General features: G+C 46.4%; 1 protein-coding gene across 2 annotated transcripts in view; it reads left to right on the top strand.

The window, feature by feature from the left end:
* The window catches only part of LOC139052695 (ATP-dependent RNA helicase TDRD9-like), an 83,871-nt gene that overhangs the window by 21,413 nt on the left and 43,520 nt on the right, over positions 1-18,938 (top strand). For both annotated transcript variants that reach the window (XM_070529740.1, XM_070529742.1), the window contains 10 exons: positions 818-940; positions 1,790-1,870; positions 2,437-2,595; positions 3,298-3,401; positions 8,597-8,658; positions 9,750-9,807; positions 10,812-10,896; positions 12,609-12,666; positions 16,008-16,112; positions 17,950-18,047. In XM_070529740.1, coding sequence (XP_070385841.1) covers positions 818-940; positions 1,790-1,870; positions 2,437-2,595; positions 3,298-3,401; positions 8,597-8,658; positions 9,750-9,807; positions 10,812-10,896; positions 12,609-12,666; positions 16,008-16,112; positions 17,950-18,047 — 933 coding nt within the window. The remainder of the gene's footprint in view (positions 1-817; positions 941-1,789; positions 1,871-2,436; positions 2,596-3,297; positions 3,402-8,596; positions 8,659-9,749; positions 9,808-10,811; positions 10,897-12,608; positions 12,667-16,007; positions 16,113-17,949; positions 18,048-18,938) is intronic.

Genomic DNA, 18,938 nt, shown 5'->3' with positions numbered 1-18,938 from the left:
CCATTCACATAAACCTAAATGTGAACAGGAACAAATGCCTGTTACGTGTAGCTAAGTGGAAGTGCGACATGTAATCACTCTAGCCGTTTTCTAACCATGTAGTAGTCCCGAGCGTGTGTTTTGGAGGGGAGGAAAATTGGTAGCGCACCGATCCATTGCAAATGATTGCCGATATTATTGTGATTGGCACTCTATCTTAGTGATGCAAGTTGGTATCAAAGAAGTCAGTTGAAGAACCACACACACCCAGTGATAAAGGACCAGTGGGGCATACCCAACGGCACGCCGTACCCTGTGACGAAAGTTCGCATGAGAGGAAAACTGTTATAGATCCAGGCATATCGATATCTGAAAGTGCATGAAGTATCCCAAGAATGCTAATCGCATTGAAAGACGACTTACTGCACACAGGATCTGAAGCCACACCTTACGCATTATGCGTCCGTTGCTTTACCGGGTAGGCTAGTGAGATGGCCATCCCTCTGCCATTTTCTTGGGTATTTGTCTACACGTACAAGGTTATCGCTGGGAGTGTGATCCAGCGTCGCTCATGGCCACGGCAGCAGGTGTGGAACCACAGCTGCGCTGGAAGGCTACCACCGTTGCGGCTGGTTCAAAGAGGAGTGTCACCCAGCCTCGGCATTCTACCACAGAGTTCTTGGGGTTGGCGGTTTCTTGAGTGTGTGCAAGATTAGCCTTGGCAGTGTTATCCAGTGCCGATTGTTTGTTCCCTGCGTGCGATTGTGACTAGCAAAAAATCTGCTCCTTCGCATCTCGTTATTCTCTTTGCCGATTCTCTTTTGCTGGTGCCTTGCAGGTCGGCATGGACAACCAGACGTCGGCTGATACGAGACTGGCGTATGTGACGACGGGTGTGCTGTTGGAGAAGCTCATCGGCAAGAAGGACATGAATGATTACACGCACGTGATTATAGACGAGGTGAGCTGCTCTTTGTGTACAGCGTTCTGTGCCTTGGGATGTTGAAGCTTCGATGCTGGAAAGTTGAATGATGGAAGGCTGAACGTGTGGATAATTGTCATGCATGCACATTCAAAAGCCTAGTGCAGTGGGAATGGTCTTTGGCATCTACTGTACCCTACGATATATGCGTGCTCCAAGCCAGACACCAACTGAAACTGGCCTTTATTTCAGGCAACCCACATGTGTGCATGTGTACTGGTGGTGCCATCTCTTGATGGCAACGTTAACTGTAACAGACCCGCCTTGTGTCTGTGTTTAACATCACAGGGCCCTCAGAATTCGTTAGACTTGTAGGAGTTCTGTTGCTGTTAAATACAGCTGCTGGGTGGCAGTGGAGATGCTTCAGCAATTTCTCGTGGAGCTTTTGTGATGCTATAGCATTGCCATCAACAGCATGCACTTCTGTTGTTGAAAAAAACTGATGCTCCAATCTGCTCAATTCTGCTATTCCAGAAAACCAGCTTTCATAATGCTCTGCAGTATGCAGGGAGCATTGTGGTGAACACTAGGCCATCGTTTCGTGCTACAGTAGAGTTCTGTTTAATTGCGGGCTCACTATTCAGGATAACACTGGTGAAGGAGTGCCTTCTGGGGCATGTTCAGTTGTTTGTGGTGAATTAATCTTAACTCATTTCCTTTCTGCTCAGTCTGTTAGGCGGCGAATGCTGCCTGCACTTCTTGGTACAGTGTTAGGCTGTCTGCTCTGATGCGTCCCCTAATTTCGTTATCCGAGCTTGCCTGTGTTGGGGCTTACAAGTTGCCTTTTTTTTTCTTTGTCGTTATTTTTCTTGACTCTCTTCCCACCAGGTGCATGAAAGAGACCAAGAAACGGACTTCCTCCTGCTGGTCGTGCGCAAGTTCCTGCGGTCCAACTCTCGTGGCGTCAAGGTTGGTCGATCTAATGACTTTCCTTCGAGTCTACAGCCTAGCCCGTCGCATGTGGGTTTCTGCTGCTAAGCTGTGAGCGCAAGGCCACAGGTTTTATTGCCTGCTGCGATGGCCACATTTCGATTGGGACGGAATGCAAAGAGGCTTGGGTACCAAACTTTGAATCGATAGTTAACCAGGGTCCAAAGCGGCCCTTGAAAGCTGTTGTAAACCTTTGAATATGAAAGTGGCATTTTCAAGACCTTGAAAATCCTGAAGTTTTATGCACTTCTTCACCATCCTTGCATTTAGCTTTCAGCTAAGCTTAGTTGATTTCATTATAAAACTTTGTTTCAGCATGTAAATTTGTTGTAACTGGGCCAACACATTTTTTTGCTTTGCATCCACTTGTAAAGCACAGGCAGGAAAAAGGTGCACGGTATAATTGTTGATGCAGTACTGCACCTAATGAGCACCAAATCCAAAGATATGGCAATTCCTTTCTTCTTCTTTTTTTCTTCCACAGGACTCTAAGCACAAATCTGTACCTTTGTTTCAATCTTGTGTCTACGGTGCATCAATTGCAGGTTATCCTTATGTCGGCCACGATCAACGTAGACTACTTTGCAGAGTACTTCTCGTCGTCGCTGTTTGAGCATCTGGAGCCGGCGCCAATCATTGAAATTCCAGGCAAGATGAAGGAGGTCAGGGAGTACTACATTGACAGCCTGCGGACGCTGGGCGAGGTAAGTACTCTGGTGCTGTCACTAGACTTTGACCCCACGTTTCTGGTGGAGTCGGCACTTTGGTGTTTTCGAAGGGCCACCAAAGGAAAATAGGAAGCCGACCTAGATCGATACGTTATTTGTCCAGAAGTTTACTGACATTCACTCTGTGCCAATATATGACTTTGTTGCATCGAAAATTGCCACCAAAGGCCTTGCTGCTGCTTCTCAGTTGAGTGGCCCATGCGAAAACAAACGAATTGACGTAATCTCCACGTGCCCCCCCTCTATGCCACTGCGCGGCCAAGGCCGACGTCGCATGAGGGACACCATAGTCCAAATTAGGTGGGGCCACCGCAATTTTTATTTTTTTGTCATTTTCTCTCTCACCAAAGCTCTTTTCTCGCTACCAAGGAAAAATTCTTTGTTACAGAAGCCTAATGTTTCAATCTAGCTCGATTTATTATTGGCTGTTGGCGTTTCTTGAAGCTGCTAAACTCTATTTCTAGAAACCTACCACTTGTGCAAATTATTGTCTTAAGGAATCTGCGGGTACTCAGCCTAACTCTACATATCAGGCCACTGACTGTGCTCAGAAGCTGTTCGACTGGTCACTGTCAAACTATTGGTCGGCGTCTGTATAGCAAAATAATGGTTCTTGTATAGCGTGCATGCTTCGATGTACAGTGACATACTTTGTTTTCCTCTGTCTCATGCCAACAGCTTCCAGAGTTTGTCCCGGAAGACCCCGGCATTGCACCAGAGTCATTTCGCATTGCCCACCGTCTTATCAAGGTCTTTGACAGGATCGAAGCGGTGGAGCAAAAGTAAGTTCACTCCTGCAATGGGATTTCGATGCCTTATATATTATATAATTGTTTTTGTGAAGTTCATAAATTCCTTAGTACTTCGGCCATGACAAGCTATAGAGGTATGCGCATACTAATTTTTTAGGCCAAACTGTATATGAATAGAGTCGAACCTGTTTAAAATGAACTCGATAGTTCTGCTAAAATTGGTCATTGTAGTCCGTTATATGTGGACTCGCCCTTCGAATTGCACGAAAATTCAGGACACTTAACTTGGTGCCACCAGTTATGATTCAATGCCACTTTGGTCTCAAAATCATGTTTTCAGCATCTTAATTTTTGTTCCCGGCAGTTTTCCGCATCTAGCTGAAAGCTTCCGTTAACCCTTTTGCTGTCGGACCTTTCTGACCGTGACACACCCCCAGTGTCGGCTTGGTTTCAGGGAACGAGCATAACAGGGAATGAACATAGCAATTTATTTTTGATTATGATTGGTATACAAATAACATAGTCAATGCAATATACACATTTCAGTGTTCTGCAGCTGTTGTTAGTAAACATCATCATCATCAGCCTGACTATAAAATTCCTTCAACATCCGAATCTGACGATGCGGAGCCCTCTTCCTCGCATGCGACTCTGTCCGAGTTCGAATCCGAGCTCGGCTCGTATTCTGAATCGGAATTGAGCCGCCGCTCCAATGAGCAGACGAAGGTCCCGCGCGCTGAGCCATCCGAAAGTAACCGCGCGCAGGGAGGATGCGCTTTCAGTCGCCCGCACAACGGAGATAAATGGGACGTTGCATGATCAAGGTGACAGAGAGAGTTGGAAAAAGGCTAAACAAAGTTCGAAGGGCTTTACGTTTACTACTGCAAGTAGAAAGCGAGGGTGCGGCGAGAGAGCGAAAGCAGCAACGAGTCGCTCTTTTCGGAGAGGCAACGGCACGTGCGCCTGAACTTGACGCGCCGTAGCAGGCACACCAACAGAAGAGAAATAAAAACCTTCAAACAAGCGGAGATGGCAGAACAACCCTTGAACCCATAACCACACGCGCGCGACGCATGATACAGCGAACACGGAGCCACCGCGCCACTCGGCAAAGAGAAAGTGGGGAGTGGCAGTCGCGCCGTACTCTTCAATTCAACACAGGTCGGGGCGAATGTACGAACTTGTAGAAAGAGTCAACAGATAGCGTGGCCAATCCAGGAGCGCCAGCTTTGCGCTCTGGCGCGAACTTTTGAACGCACGATAGAGAACGTACGGGTACGTCAATGACACTGTGGGGGGGAAGCGCGATGACGTACCGGTATGTCCGTGACAGCGAAAGGGTTAAGAACTCCTTCTAAAGAACAAAATGCATTGTTGTAGCTCTTCCAAAATGCCACCTGGCCGGTTCCGATCACCTGCCATTTTGCAACTACGAGCGCAGTGGCTGCCACTCTTTTTCTGGAGCTTTACGTGCAGTCGATGACCAAGTTTTCCGACTCTCTAGGGGCTGCAAGAACGTCTGAAAAATCGGGCAGTCCGAATGAATAAATGTGTGCCTTTTACAGCCCCCAAGGGCTCAAACTTACACAAGCACGTCCAAAGTAGCTCTGAAGGCCTGCCAGTACATTAGGTGTACCAATGCTCGTACTGTGGCAGGAGATGGCAGGTGCACGTGTGTATAATTAAGGAATACATATTGTGTCACGTGACAGTGGCCCATTTCCAATCTTAGTATACTTCACCCCAATATAGTGTGTGTGCCTCACCGCTTAACACCGCTGTATTGCGGCAAAGCTGACTTATGGGAACTGGAATTATGCAACATTTAACCTTTACCATTCTTTCTGTGCTTCAAAGCCACCTGCGAGGTCTGACAAAGGCAGGGTCCCAATACAGCTACGCTTTTTTACCTGGGAATTAGATCTCGGGAGAACGCGGGCTTTTGGCACCAGCGTTCAGTAAGTCGCCACACTACAATCATGCAATACGTTATCTGGTCTCTGGATCCCTTGTAAACGAGAAAAGGGTTGAGGCACGCGTGATCAAGAGCAGCAGGTGCCCACCGTGGCAGCTTCCCTGTGGTACGTGCCTGTCCGTGTCACGTGAAAATGCCGCCTCACCGTCGGTTTCCTCTTCTGGTACTAGCAAATCTCGTGTGTTGCAGTGCGCTGGGTCTGCAGCTGTCGCCGTGAACCCGACCCTGATGAGCATTTACCTAGCCGTGTGACCACGCGTCTGGCATAGCACCGTTGGAAGCATATTGTGTGCATCTAATAGGCCACAACCCAAATGTGCTGCCGTTTCCTGCTGCAGGTGGCAGGAAGTGAACCACCATGTGTCGCTCTGGTGGCATCATATTGTGGCATTGCTTAACAGCTCAATTTCATTTTGGTTTCTCATTTCCGTCTTTGAACACTATGCGTTAGGAAAACAACAAAGTGCACCTCAAGCCGCTTGGGCCTCACCTGGTCGACTTGCGTCAGCACCTCTTGCTGGGTGGGCACGAGCAAACATCTTGCCAAAATGCCTTGCCCCAAGAGACTGTCTTGGCCCAGGCTGAATTCCAGAAGCGCAAACATGAGCTTGCCAAAGCTGCAAATACAATGCTAGTCTCGGGCCGTGTGGGTCCCATCGGCTCGGCACGCGCCTGCATCTCGTGCTGCAACACCTTGTGTAACGCTTTGCATTACGTCGACGTCGACTGCATTTTTAAGTCTGCCAAATATTTTTTTATGACTTCGGATCGTACATTTTCTCGGTATGCTTTCTCTCGCATTTTCTTCCAAAACGTATAAAAAAAGGCTCAGCTCTATATCCTAAGTGAGGTATTCATATTGAATGACTCGAAATTATCGAGGAGAAATTTTGTGTCCAGCGCGTTCGCTTGGTGACTGGGGCCCTTGCAGGTGTCCCAGAGCAAAATCATTCAGTCTAATAATCGTTTGAATCAGTGTCCAATAAGTATTATCTCTTGTATTCGAACAGAAACTAATATTTAAAACTCGGACTAGAAAAGAAATTGCTGCCTCAAATATGAATTGAATACCAAACTTTTCTATTTGTGTTCAGAATTCAGAATTCACGTGCTCCTACTTTGTTTAAAGGGCTCCTTACCAAGTCTGGCCATCTTGAGCTGACAAGCCCTGTGCATACAATGTGTGCTAACGATCATGTCTGCCAAGTATTACATCGCTACACCCCGCGGTAATAGCTGAAATTTCAAAACTGAATGCCATTTGCCCTTCTCCTCGTGGGCACTGCGCTTCTAGCCGAAGAGTGACGTATGTTGCACAAGTGTGCCTACGTATATTGCACTGCTGTGACGTCGCTTGTGGTGGCACGTGACTTCGAGAATTATTCAAGGCAGCATCTGTTATTTGTGAAATCTGTTGCTTCAATTGTGGGGTTCTCCTCCGTGCTCTTGGAACAAAGGAACGACAACACAGTAGGGCATTTATTGCACCTTTCATAGATCAATGCCTGCTAGCCGAGTTGCTCTCCACAAAACATGCCGATGGGCGTGCGACAAATCTAGAAGTCCGACTCACCGCGACCGGATAGCGAGCGAATATGTTCACCCCATGCTGGATCCCAACGCCTGGTCGTTCGCGCGTACTGTCACGCGAATGGTGGTGCATTCCAAGGCGACCACGCGAGACGGTCTCGCATAAGCATGGGTCGGCGCGGCACGGCACGTCCGTACCACTTGCTGTTCTGAATCCCAGAGGAAGCGCCTTCCGCTCCCGCACCCAAGTAACCCCGCCAGTAGCAGCGCAACACTCGCGCCATCTCTCGCGCTGCGCTTCAACCACATCGGCCCCCGCGGGCGTCACGCAGGTCACGCGGCGAAGCGGGATTGCAGGAGATGGGGGGGGGAAACAAGATATCTGGGGACGCGCGAGAGTCGCGCATCCCCACACAATAGACGAATTAAAGTTTAGAGAAATAATAAAACGCACAAAGCGAATGTCTGCATGTTTTTTTACTTTGCACTGCAGCAGTATGTACTTCTGCTTTGTCTGGTTGTTCCCATGTTGTGCACTCGCGTGCACGGACCTTCGAAAGTATGCAATTTTCTACCGTGTTCCAGCGCACCATTGTGCTCTATGAGCCACTTGTGTCTGCCTCGGTATTTATGTTGCACTGACTTATACCGCTGGTCAGGTGTTCTCGTGCACGGCGCACTAAATCGTATGCCGTGCGAAATGTGACAAACACGACAGCTCACGCACGATGCCGTCAGTGCAATTGCACAGCGCAGCAATAAAGAGGGGGGGAAAAAAGTGAAGGCATGGCCCGTGATGTATGCGTCACGCAATCTTTGAGCTTCGGTATGGAAGAATGCAGGGAAGGAATTTCGCTTGGGGCGGCTATACAGGGCAAGTGGAAAGAGTGTCTCCCTTGGCAGTGGCCCTCTCCTCCTAATATCACGGGTTCGCAGCACTGAAATATTTCTATCTTGGCTATTAGTGAACCAATTTGGAAAGTTCTTGCGGCAGAAAGAACGCTGCCTAGAGTGCGCATAACCTCCAGCGCATAACCGAAATTTGCTGTGTGGCCTGGTGAGGGGCCCTTTAACGATCGGAGAGAGTCGCTGCTGAAACACTTGGAATTGCAAACAGTGGCAGCATGGCCTCCAATGCTGCAGCTGCTTGGTTGCTTTCAGCATGACATGGAAAACATGGCATTTCTTCTACTGTGGCTGTGGCTAAGCACTCGGAACTAGGTCTGCTTGGTCTGCTGGTCCAACCGGTTCAGTTACACTGCAGCATTTGGAGTTGGGCCTTGATCCATGCATTGTTTGTATAATATAAGAGATGGATAGCACCAGCATTTTACTGCAATGTCTCATCATACCAATGTCGTCTTGCCATCACCGTGTCACTATCATTATTGTTATACTTGTCATTGTCGATGATGTTGTGATGCCATCATTGTCATTATCCTGTCATCGTCGCCATGCCATGGTTGTCATACCATCAAAGTTATTATGCCATCATTGTTATGTTGCCGTCACTGTTATGCCTTCGCTGTCATCGTGTTTTCATTGTTGTATACAGTGAGGGAGTTGAAACAAAAATGCAGGATTTTTGCATAAACTTGGGGTCTGGCACGAGTCATCGAAGTAACTGCTGTTGCAGTAAATGAGTTAAGGTGCTTTATAGTCACTGAAATCTGCTTTTTTATCTTATTTGGGTTTCTTCAATTCTTTTTTTTCCTCGCAGGGTTGATGTGAACAAGGAGAGGTTTGCTCCGAATCGCGGAGCTGTCCTTGTCTTCCTTCCCGGTGAGTGGCACGACAGAGTGCGTTTTGAAAGGTCGGGAACATCTCGCTGCTAGCAGCAATGACAGCAACTTTATTCCTGGCAGCATTTTTAAAATTACATAGTGCCTTAGAACTGTCGTGAAACAACAAGTTGCGAGTTGTCATGGGTTTTATCCCCTGCAGCACTTGGGCTTCGTTCTCTGAAGCATTTTGGCATATGTGACATTTGTGCACAGCAAGAGGACTGCAAACCAACCTTCGTTTCCTACGATGCCTCTCATAGCCCAAGTGTTCCTTTGACAATTGATACATCAGTCTGTCAATCAACTGGCACATCAATAAATTTTATCTGCAGGATAGCGCCAAGTCTGCAGATTGCGGAATCTTTGACAGGGGGCATATCACGCCGAACCTGAGAATGAAACGAAGCAGGCGGAATTTTGTCTTTACTGTAGGCACCGGCAACGCGAGTCAAATGATGCGTGATCCTTTCGCCTATCGCGCAGCTTGACCTTACGATAACTGACCTGCTGTAAAGTTGGCATACATAGTGCTTCTGTATTTTATAGAAAAACTGGAAAGCAAAACTTTCGATGCAATAAATAAGATCGCTGCACAGGTCCACTATTAAACATAGAACCTCATTGGTATTCAATACAACAGAGCATCACTAATTCATTAGTTTCAGAGGAAAAAAAGCATTTGGTTCTGTTCAAAAGAAATTGTATTGATAAAAAAATATTTTATAAACCTTCGTATACTACAACTGAGCTGTAATCAGTCCTTGCACACTAATTCGGTGTTCCCTTTAAGAGTAGACCATACCTTATGTCTTGATTATTAATGATAGCTTGCTTTATTCTTGTTATGCAATGCTAGAAGACTTCCGAGTATTATTCGGTGTGCCGCGAAGCAGACCGAATAATCGAGCATGTCCGAATTTTTGGAGTCTGAAAAATCAGTCGGCGACTATATCTTGATTAGATATTAAGCTTTTCTGGCTTTAGCTTTCATATTTTATCATTTGGTCAATAGGTCTGGCTAGGTGATACGACCACTGTTGCTCCTCTTGAAGTAATTTACCAGTTGCATCCTTTTCTTTTTTTTCCCAGGCTATGAAGAAATTTCTGTGTTCACTGACATGCTTCGGGAGGATTGTATTTCCCTGAGGTACAGTACAGTAATACTGCGATCATTCGAATTCCCTGGGACTGGAAACAACGTTAGAATTAACTATACATTTAATTATCGAATGCGTAGAGGACATGTTAAACAGATTCTTGCTACATCAGCGTGCCCTTGTTTACTGCCAAAGCCCACAACTCCCATTTACATTTTGCACAACATCGGGGCTGGATGTGCAGTTTTCGTCATCTTGTCTCGGATAGGCACACACGACATTGAGGGTTTCACGACTTCCTTCGCAGTGTAACAGCAGCATGAAACACTGGTGTTAATTCAGTAAACTCTCTTGGCATGATTTCACAATTATTTCTTGTCAGTGAGCTGATGGCAACTGATAATTCATTACCATGTAGCCAATGCGTTTGACGCCAGCAATTGGACCACAGTAGAGTTGCTTTTCATCCTCAATGGCTTCTGCCATGACATTGCACTTATTGTGCATTGATTAAAAAATTTCTTGCTGAAAGCATTGAAGATGAATCTGTGGTAGCTATCGACACGATCACTGCTGACCACGCAGTTCTGAAAATTTGCAGCCAGCGTGGCGTCGTACCAACGTAACAATAAACAGGTGCAAAGTGTTATAAATGGCATTCCTATACGGTTCCTGCTGACGAGCACGATGTTGACTTGGCCGCTTTGTTTCGTTTGTACGCTAGTGCTGCATACGGTCTCTTGCGTGGCACATTTGTGATGCCCCATGCCTGGCACACTCCGAAGGTTGTCCAAGCTACCTGGTGCATGGCCAGATGCATCCGAATTAATGAATGCTCGATGCCATTAAGTGATACATAAGACTGCTGGAATTAGAGGGCGGGTCTGAATGATCCAAATGATCTAATTAACGAGAGTCAAACAGATTTTACTGTAGCTCGAAATTCTAATCTAGCTCAGAATGCTCTGGTACTACAGCTCAAAATGCTCTGGTTTTGCTCAAGCATTGCGGAAAGTCAAGCATTCCTGACTTTAATGAACATGCTTCTCTCTAGGTGGACAGTGCTTCCCCTTCACTCCACAGTGACTCAGCAGGAACAGCAGTCTGTCTTTCTCTCTCCGGCCAAGGGCCACCGAAAGGTACTTGCAAGATCGAAATGATTTATTTGCTTACTTATTCGGTCGAGGCTGAGCACAGGGTTTGTTCGTTTCTCACCGTCGCCAATGCTGACGGAAAGCAAGAACACTCATTTGCCGTGACCTCCGCGCTAGTTGCACAACACTGAATAGCAGCTGTTGACCTGGTGGTGTCTTAAGAAAGGCTGTAACTGCATAATGTTAAAGCCAGGGTTCTGTGAATGTTTGATATTTCAAATGCAAATTATTTGAATAGTCTCTGCTACTCTGTTCTTACATGATGCATGTTCCTTCTCTCAGTAAACGCAACACTTTATGTGACCTACTATAGAGTTGTTCCCGTATTTCATTGCTGACACTGCCGAGAGGCTCCAGGTAATAAAAAGCCTTTTATAATTTTCAAGCACTTCAGTGAATTGGCCTTGTTATCGTGAATGGTATTACGTGCATGTGTCAATGTGTGCAAGCCCAATTTCTTAACTTTTACCCAACGGACTCCATGCAATCTGTGTATTTGATGTTGCTTCACAAATGAGAAATATGCAATTTGATATTTGAGGTTCATTTTCTTGAATAAACATTTGTATTCCATTTGAATTCACTGTTCAAACACTTCCGGTTAAAGATTATTTAAATAGGGCCATGACATGGTTGTCCTCTACTCTCAGTTCATCATTGTAACTGAGAGAACAATGATGGAATGATGATGAAGAGGGGTCAATATGGTTATACGTACAAAAAATTCACAATTGTAAATTCCTGCGAAGGAGTTTGCCAAACTAATGGGGCGTAGTCAGATTTGCAAACATTCCAGTTTGTTTTTGTAATGCACTTTGTTTCTCTAATGACACTAGAAATGTAGATGTGGCACTCATGGTGAAACTGTGCACAGGAAACAGCCCCACATTCTCAATTTCAAACATGACCATTGCTGCTCTAATTCGCATGAGGCAGAGAAGTGTTCTTGCAAATTAGGAAAGGAGCCTGTTTTGCTTTGTACTTTTGCAAATGTTGAAATGTTGCTGCGTGTTGTCATTTTGTGGGATACATTTAATTTTTTTCCGTTCCGGTTATAATCGAAAGTTCAGGTTACCACGCACACTCAAGAGCCACAGCCCCAACTTAGTAGCCCCCCCCCCTTCCCAAGAAAATGAATGCTTGAAGAAAAGAAAGTAAAAGAAAATGCCCGATGGCACTGCCCGTGGCATGTGTTGTCTTTGGAAGTTGTTGTGGAAAGCTTTTAAGTTCCAGGCGTATCTAACACCATGGATGGCATGAAGCCCGACTGTATGCGCGAACGCACTCCCGGACGAGACCTGAGCATTTGCGTTGAACAAATGAATGCATCGGAGTTCATTCTTTTGGTATAAAAGGGATCACAGGGATTGCGCATGGTGAGAAAACTTGGGCGGAAATGGCCTGCACTCGTGCAAGTTCCACACCTTCTCAAGATTGCAAAAAAAAAAAGTGGGGCCTTTGCACAAACGTATAAGGTATATGCAGGAGCAAGTTATGTGTGCTGGTACTAAAGTGGGCTCTCTTCAAATGAAACCTCAATAGACCAGGGAAATTGGCTACGTTTATCAGGAGTTCCATTTAGTGACAGACAAAGCTGAATACAATTGCAAGAATACAAAACCAACCAACCATGAGGATGATGTTCTGTTTAAGAGGCAGTTCCGTTTAAATGATTTCTAGTTTCCATCTCTCTGCAGATCATTCTCTCGACAAACATAGCGGAGAGCTCCATCACTGTTCCAGACATCAAGTACGGTGAGTACCTGAACGACTGCTGGCCTCTGTTTTTGTGCTACGCTCTTCACTGCTCACCAGTGTCAAGAAATTGCTTTTTTATTAGCAATTACCGCATTTGCTCGAATCTAGCGCGCACTTTTTTTCCGATAAAACGGATCCAAAAATTGTGTGCGTGTTAAAATTGAGTACGACCCTAAATCTGCCTTATCATATCGCCATAAGCATTTCAAAATGGCCGCCTCGTATGCGCTTCGAGCCTACCTGCCATAGCTTCCTCCATGTGCTGTAGTATCTGTGCTTAGGTTAGTGCATCGTCCGTCTTCCCGGTCTTCCCGTTTTCTGCATTTGCTCTATCAACATGGGAGTGCCGACTGCAAAGCCAAGTTCATCACGATGCCGCAATTAAATGGAAAGCGATCACATGTTGAGGAGATGGACGGAAATCAGGCCGCATCACGGGCGTTCGGAGTTCCTGAGACTTGCGTGCGGGACTGGCGCAAACAGGAGAGGCGTTCTACTCCGGCGGCTGCTACGTACGACGCGGCCATGCAGTCCCCATCTTGAAAGCAATATGATGGAGACAGTGTATGCATCTAGGCGCACCGCACTGTGTTCTCCTCGCTTAGTTTGTGTTGAAGCGAGAGGCCGCACAAAAGTCAATTTGTTCGCTCCTGCTACCGCGCTTCCTCACTTGAGCGTTTTGATAGTTTCCACGGTCATTGCGAGAGACATGTTCATGTTTGATTGTGTGTGCGCGACACCATGCTTTTTAATTTACTTAGTAAGCAAATGTTCAAAAGGTCATATAGCCGGTAAAACTGCTATCCTCACTTTTCGTATAGCTGTATACTAATTTGCTATCACAATCGATGCTTCGCCTTTCAGGTGAAACTGCGACTTTACTATTTATCGCAACTTTAGTGCATTGGGAGTAAATATTTGTTTTTCCAAATGAGAGAAAGTTATATTTCCATATGAAAGAATGAGGCACACAATGCCGTAAAGGACTCTTATTTTTTTTAGACCACGTCAAAAGGGTGCACGCTGCAATCGAGGGTGTGTTAGAGTCGAGTAGATACAGTATACGAATATAGTAGAACCTCGTTGATACGTTCCTGTTTTACAATTTCCCGGCGCCAATGCTCACAGTTGAGAACACAAAAATAACCCCATTACCCTCATTTTTTGCCAGTTCCTGCATTCCCGGAAAACACAATTTTTTGGCACCGTCAGTATGTCGCCAAACTGCGATCGTGTGATACGTTTTCCGGCCGCCAGATCCCGTGCAAACAAGAAAATGCGCGAGGTGCGTGCCATTGAGAACAGTATGTAGCTGCCTGCCACGGCAGCTTCACAGCAATACTCGCCTGCCTGTCTCCCATGAAAATGCTGGCGTGCACTCCGTTTCTCATTTCTGCGCCAGCAAATCTTCTCCAGGGTTGTTGCACGCAGCATTCACAGCTATCACCGCCAGTCCTATTGCGATAAGGATCTTTGCCTATCTGTTTCACAGTGCGTGGTGCCATTGAAACAGTAGTGCATGCTTTTAATAGGCGATAACCGAAATACAGTGCCATTCCCTGCTGCAGACTGCGATCGTATATGTTTCCAGGCCACTAGATCCCATGTGAACAAGAAAAAGTGTGAGGCGTGCTCACGGGAAAAGCATATAGCCGCCCGTCTCGCGCGACAATGATGGTGCACAGTTTCTTATCCTGGCGCCAGCAAGCAAATCTCCGCCCGGGTCGTGGCATGTTGTATTCACAGCTATTACCGCCAAACCTATTGCCATAAGCACCTTCACCTATGTGCTTTACAGCGTGTGGTGCGTAGTGCCATTGGTAGCATACTGCACGCTGTTACTAGGCAATAATCCAAACGCACCGCCGTTCCCTGCTGCAGGCGTCATGTGAGCATCACATTTCGCTTCGGCGGCATCCAGCGTCACCCACCAGCTTGATCTCGTCTCGGTTTCCCGTCGCCCTCTTAAAATACCATGCAATAGGTAAACAACGCATCTTGTGCCGCAGCGATCCACGCGACGCTTAGCAATGTGTGAGATGTCAACAATAGTTGAGTCTGCCAAATTTTGTAGTTACTTTGGATAGTGTGTTTTCACGGTTAGTATGTTTTTCTTGGGTTTTTTCCTGAACGAATGAACAAGGTTCTACTGTACTCGAAGCATGCTTGCTCTGCCTTCGCCATCGGGGCTGTCGTGCTGTCACGATATCAACTGTGCGTGCTTGACTCAAGCATGGTGGGCTACAATGTTTCTAGAAATGTGATGGACAAACAGTGAGTTCAGCTGCTAAAGCGATGAAGCTAAGTGGACACACTGTCATACTCTGCTCAATTGGCTCAGTGGAGCCAGGGTAGTGTTCCACCTTCCGCAGCTGGCATGAGCATTGTGCCTACAGACTATAGTGTTCCTGTTGTTCAGCTCTGTTCAGCTCTGTGTCTTAGCATAATGGACAGTAAACTTCAAGCTCCAAAGGCTGCAGTTTCCTTTGTGGTTGCATCTTGTGCACCATTGTGGTAGGACACCAGCAACGTCAATGTTGGTGCCTCTCGTCACGACAGCATTCTGAGATGCCTGGTATGGCTGCCAGGGTGTTTCACCTGAGCAGAAGCAGTTGCGTCGCATGCTCTGTCACGCCAACATGTCACCCCTCTGCAGTATTGTTTCAACACTGTCCAGAGAGCTTCAGCACGATTGTCGCTTAGTAGTGTCTGCAACTGTCTAGGGGTGAGCATCGCACGAGAATGAATGCTTGCAGTGCTCCGCTGGTGCACTAATGAAACACTGATAAGACAAGCCATCGCCAAGAGCTTAAGAGCAAGACTCGAAGCAAGATCCGAGCAAGACGCTGGTGACTGTACATATGGAGCAGTTAATCTCTGTCACGGTCAGACAGTGTGGCATGCACTGGAGGCTGAAAGAATCGGTTAGCACATATGAGCACTTCTTAACTCTTTCTTGGCAAGAATTGTAGTGCACAGCAAAGAACCTCCAACACGAAAAAGAACAGAATGTTGAAACTACCCTGAGAAATTCAAGTGTAAGCTACTCTAATCACATAATTTATGTTGACTTGGCATTGCTTTCACACTAATTTCCCCTCAGCGTTAGTACAATATCTGAATTCCACCTTCCTCATCAATACATATCATCCCGCATAAAATTTGAGTTTGACCTTCCTCATCTGTGAATATCATCACTGTGGGTCATGTCTTCATCTTTGGCACCAGTTGGCTTTCTTTATTGCTGTAGCTTGCAATGGCTGAAATAAAATTTCCTCGTTATACAGTCAATCAAAGCTACACTGCGTCTACATGCAGTATATTTTGCCTCCCTTCAGTTGTGGACTTCTGCCTGACCAAGTGCCTGGTGTGTGACCCGGAAACAAAGTACTCATGCCTCAAGATGGAGTGGGCGTCAAAGGCCAACTGCAAGCAGAGGCAAGGTCGGTATCCAGCAGTGGTTTGTTTCTTAAAGTACAGAGAGAAAGAGAGCTAAAAAAAATAACAGTGTGAGCTTGCCGCCAAAGTGCACTTGGTTCACGCTTTTTGCGTCATGCAGAATGTTCAGTCTGAGATTTGAAGAGAATGTTAGCATCCTGCTCAGCATTACCAAGCTGGTGGACAGGTAACTGCTGCACATTGTGTGCTATAACTTCATTAAATATAACTTCATTTTTAGGTTAGGAAGCCCATCTGGTAAGCGTGCTCTATTGTGTCAAGCCTTTGACCTCAATCTGTCGCCACTTTGGCACGTGGAGCACAAGCTGAACATGTTTGACCGCACTTTCGGGAACAGGACAGGAATGTACACAAAACAAAGGGCACATACAGTTAAACCTCGATATAATGAAGTCAGTGAAAGTCAGTTTTCCGAATTATTGGGCAGTCAAAAAAAGCAAATTTGAATGAGAAAGCAATTCATTTCGGTAAATATGGGAGCCGGCGATGAATGATATGGTTTCATGTGACGTATGTCGACGATATCTTCACACTGGCGGTATGAATTAAGCGAAGCCAGCCACGCTTCCGCAGCCACTCCGCCCCCACGGCTGATAGTGTCGCGCGCACTGGGACGACCCTATAGGGAAAAGCGCCGCAGCAGGGAGCAAACGCTGCATCTCGCCCCAGTGGATCACCAAAACTAGGTTACACAACCTCCAATACTAAACGCGCGAATAGACATCTTACATGGTGCCACGCCAGCTCAGCACGCCCACTCTTTGCACACGCAGCAGTGGCCGCGTCTGCACTCGGCCGCGCCTATGGCCATGCGCAGCTACGGTCGAGACGCAGGCCAGAAATAGACGCATGCCAACTTAGCCTCCACTCGCGCTTGATCACATTGCCGCAAGCTCGCACCCCTTCCCCTCTTTCCCTTTTCTCTTGCGGGAAGGCGTCACTCATGAAGTCATCATCATTCTTGTCTCACCCTCGCACACCGTGCACTGGGCGCAGTAGGAACTTATCACACTTGGACTTTATACGGAACACGAGTTTGCTGCACTTCGGCTGTCGCTATTGTTGTGCAGTTTGTGATTTGTGAGATGCGTCTGCAAGTAGCCACCTGTAATTCAATCATTTGACCATCTGTGTCGGCGGGAGTTACCATCTGTTGTCTCGGCATTCCTTTGTGGTAGCAGTGAAATTTCGTTATATTGAGATCGCATACAAACACACTTTGTTATATTGAGGTTTTAAATACATGTTTTTCTATGGACAAGAGGTTATGAAAAGTTAAATACTTTGTTATATCGAGAATTTTGTTCTATCGAAATTTGTTATATTGAGGTTTAACTGTAGTAGTATTTGCCTTTTTTATGTGGTAATGCCAGCCAACTGAAACACAAGCATTAGTTGCTCAAAGTCAACAGGCTAACAAATTGAGAATGCTTGATTTTCCATGGAGGGGCTCTGAGTGAATGTTTGCTCGTGTCAGACTCCAAAGCCTAAAGCAGTGGAAGCGTAGTACAATGCAATGTCTGATAAAACATGTGATAAGTCTGAATGAAATATGTTTCTCTGACTGTTGGAAAATATTTTTTCTTATGCTTCCTCTGCATGGTTGCTTGTTGCATGATGTGGTCAAGAATGAACTCATGTTGTGTTTTCACCTCTCCAGTGCTCACTCATTATGGTTGCATTTCTTGGCACCTGTTTACTGTTAACCATGTACTGTTTCGTTCTTTTGAAGACAACTCGATAGGAAACGCTTGTTGTACAGAACACCGAGAGGGATAGTCTTGCATCCTCATTTCCCTCTTTTTGTTCTCTCGAATGCAGGTCGTGCCGGTCGTGTCTCTGAAGGTCGCCTCTATCGCATGATACCCGAGTCCTTCTACCAGAACGTCCTGCAAGAATATGGCATACCTGAAATGCAGGTTTGTACCAGCCCCACGGCTTTCTCGTCTGCATAGACGTGTGTGTGTGTGTGTGTGTGTGTGTGTGTGTGTGTGTGTGTGTGTGTGTGTGTGTGTGTGTGTGTGTGTGTGTGTGTGTGTGTGTGTGTGTGTGTGTGTGTGTGTGTGTGTGTTGGCATTAGAGCGCTCAGGCGGATGAAAACCTGTCTATTGGCTTATGTACGGCCAAAGAAAGGAATAGAGAGGAGAGAGTGCCACAGCTAGGTGGGAGAGGACGAAGTGCTCATCACACGTTTTCGGCTTTGGACCTAGGGGAGCGCCGTACCATTTGGTGCTGAGCCAATGAAAGCAAACGGAGTGGCAGCATGGTGCACTGGAGTGCTGCCCGCACAGTTGGCACTCGGTCGTCGGCAGGTGCACTCTGCTACCGGGCAAGTCCAGACACATGTCGCGTGTTCAGATAGTCACTTTAGTGGCTGCTTTTGTGTTCTGTGTGCAATAGTTAAGGGTATCGATGGATGCCATGTCCTTCAACGAGTGATACCAAGTGCTTGAAAAACCCTCGCAGTATAGCTTTTGGGCAAGCTTAGTGGGTATTGTTTGGAGATTTATTGTCTGGCCAACAAGATTAACGCAATCCAAAAGGTGACCTAACCCTGTCTAGTTAGGCAGATTGTGGCAGAGAGCTATGCTATTTGGTGTGTTATAGTTACATGTTTGCTTGCTGAGCCTTTTTCTTGTTAGCTTTCTTGCATTGAAGTGTAACAAACGCTCTAGCTTGTTAAACACAAATGTTCCGTTTCAAAGCTGTGGAACCACAATGACGCTTTTATTGTCGAAAATACTTTGTCAGGACTTCGCAAGTCCTCGAAAAATCCTGTAATTGTCCTTTTCTTGAAAAGCTGCTACGAA

This window comes from Dermacentor albipictus, unplaced genomic scaffold (genome assembly GCF_038994185.2).
Source record: "Dermacentor albipictus isolate Rhodes 1998 colony unplaced genomic scaffold, USDA_Dalb.pri_finalv2 scaffold_29, whole genome shotgun sequence".
Classification (NCBI taxonomy): Eukaryota; Metazoa; Arthropoda; class Arachnida; order Ixodida; family Ixodidae; genus Dermacentor; species Dermacentor albipictus.
This window is presented reverse-complemented; position numbering and strand designations above follow the sequence as displayed.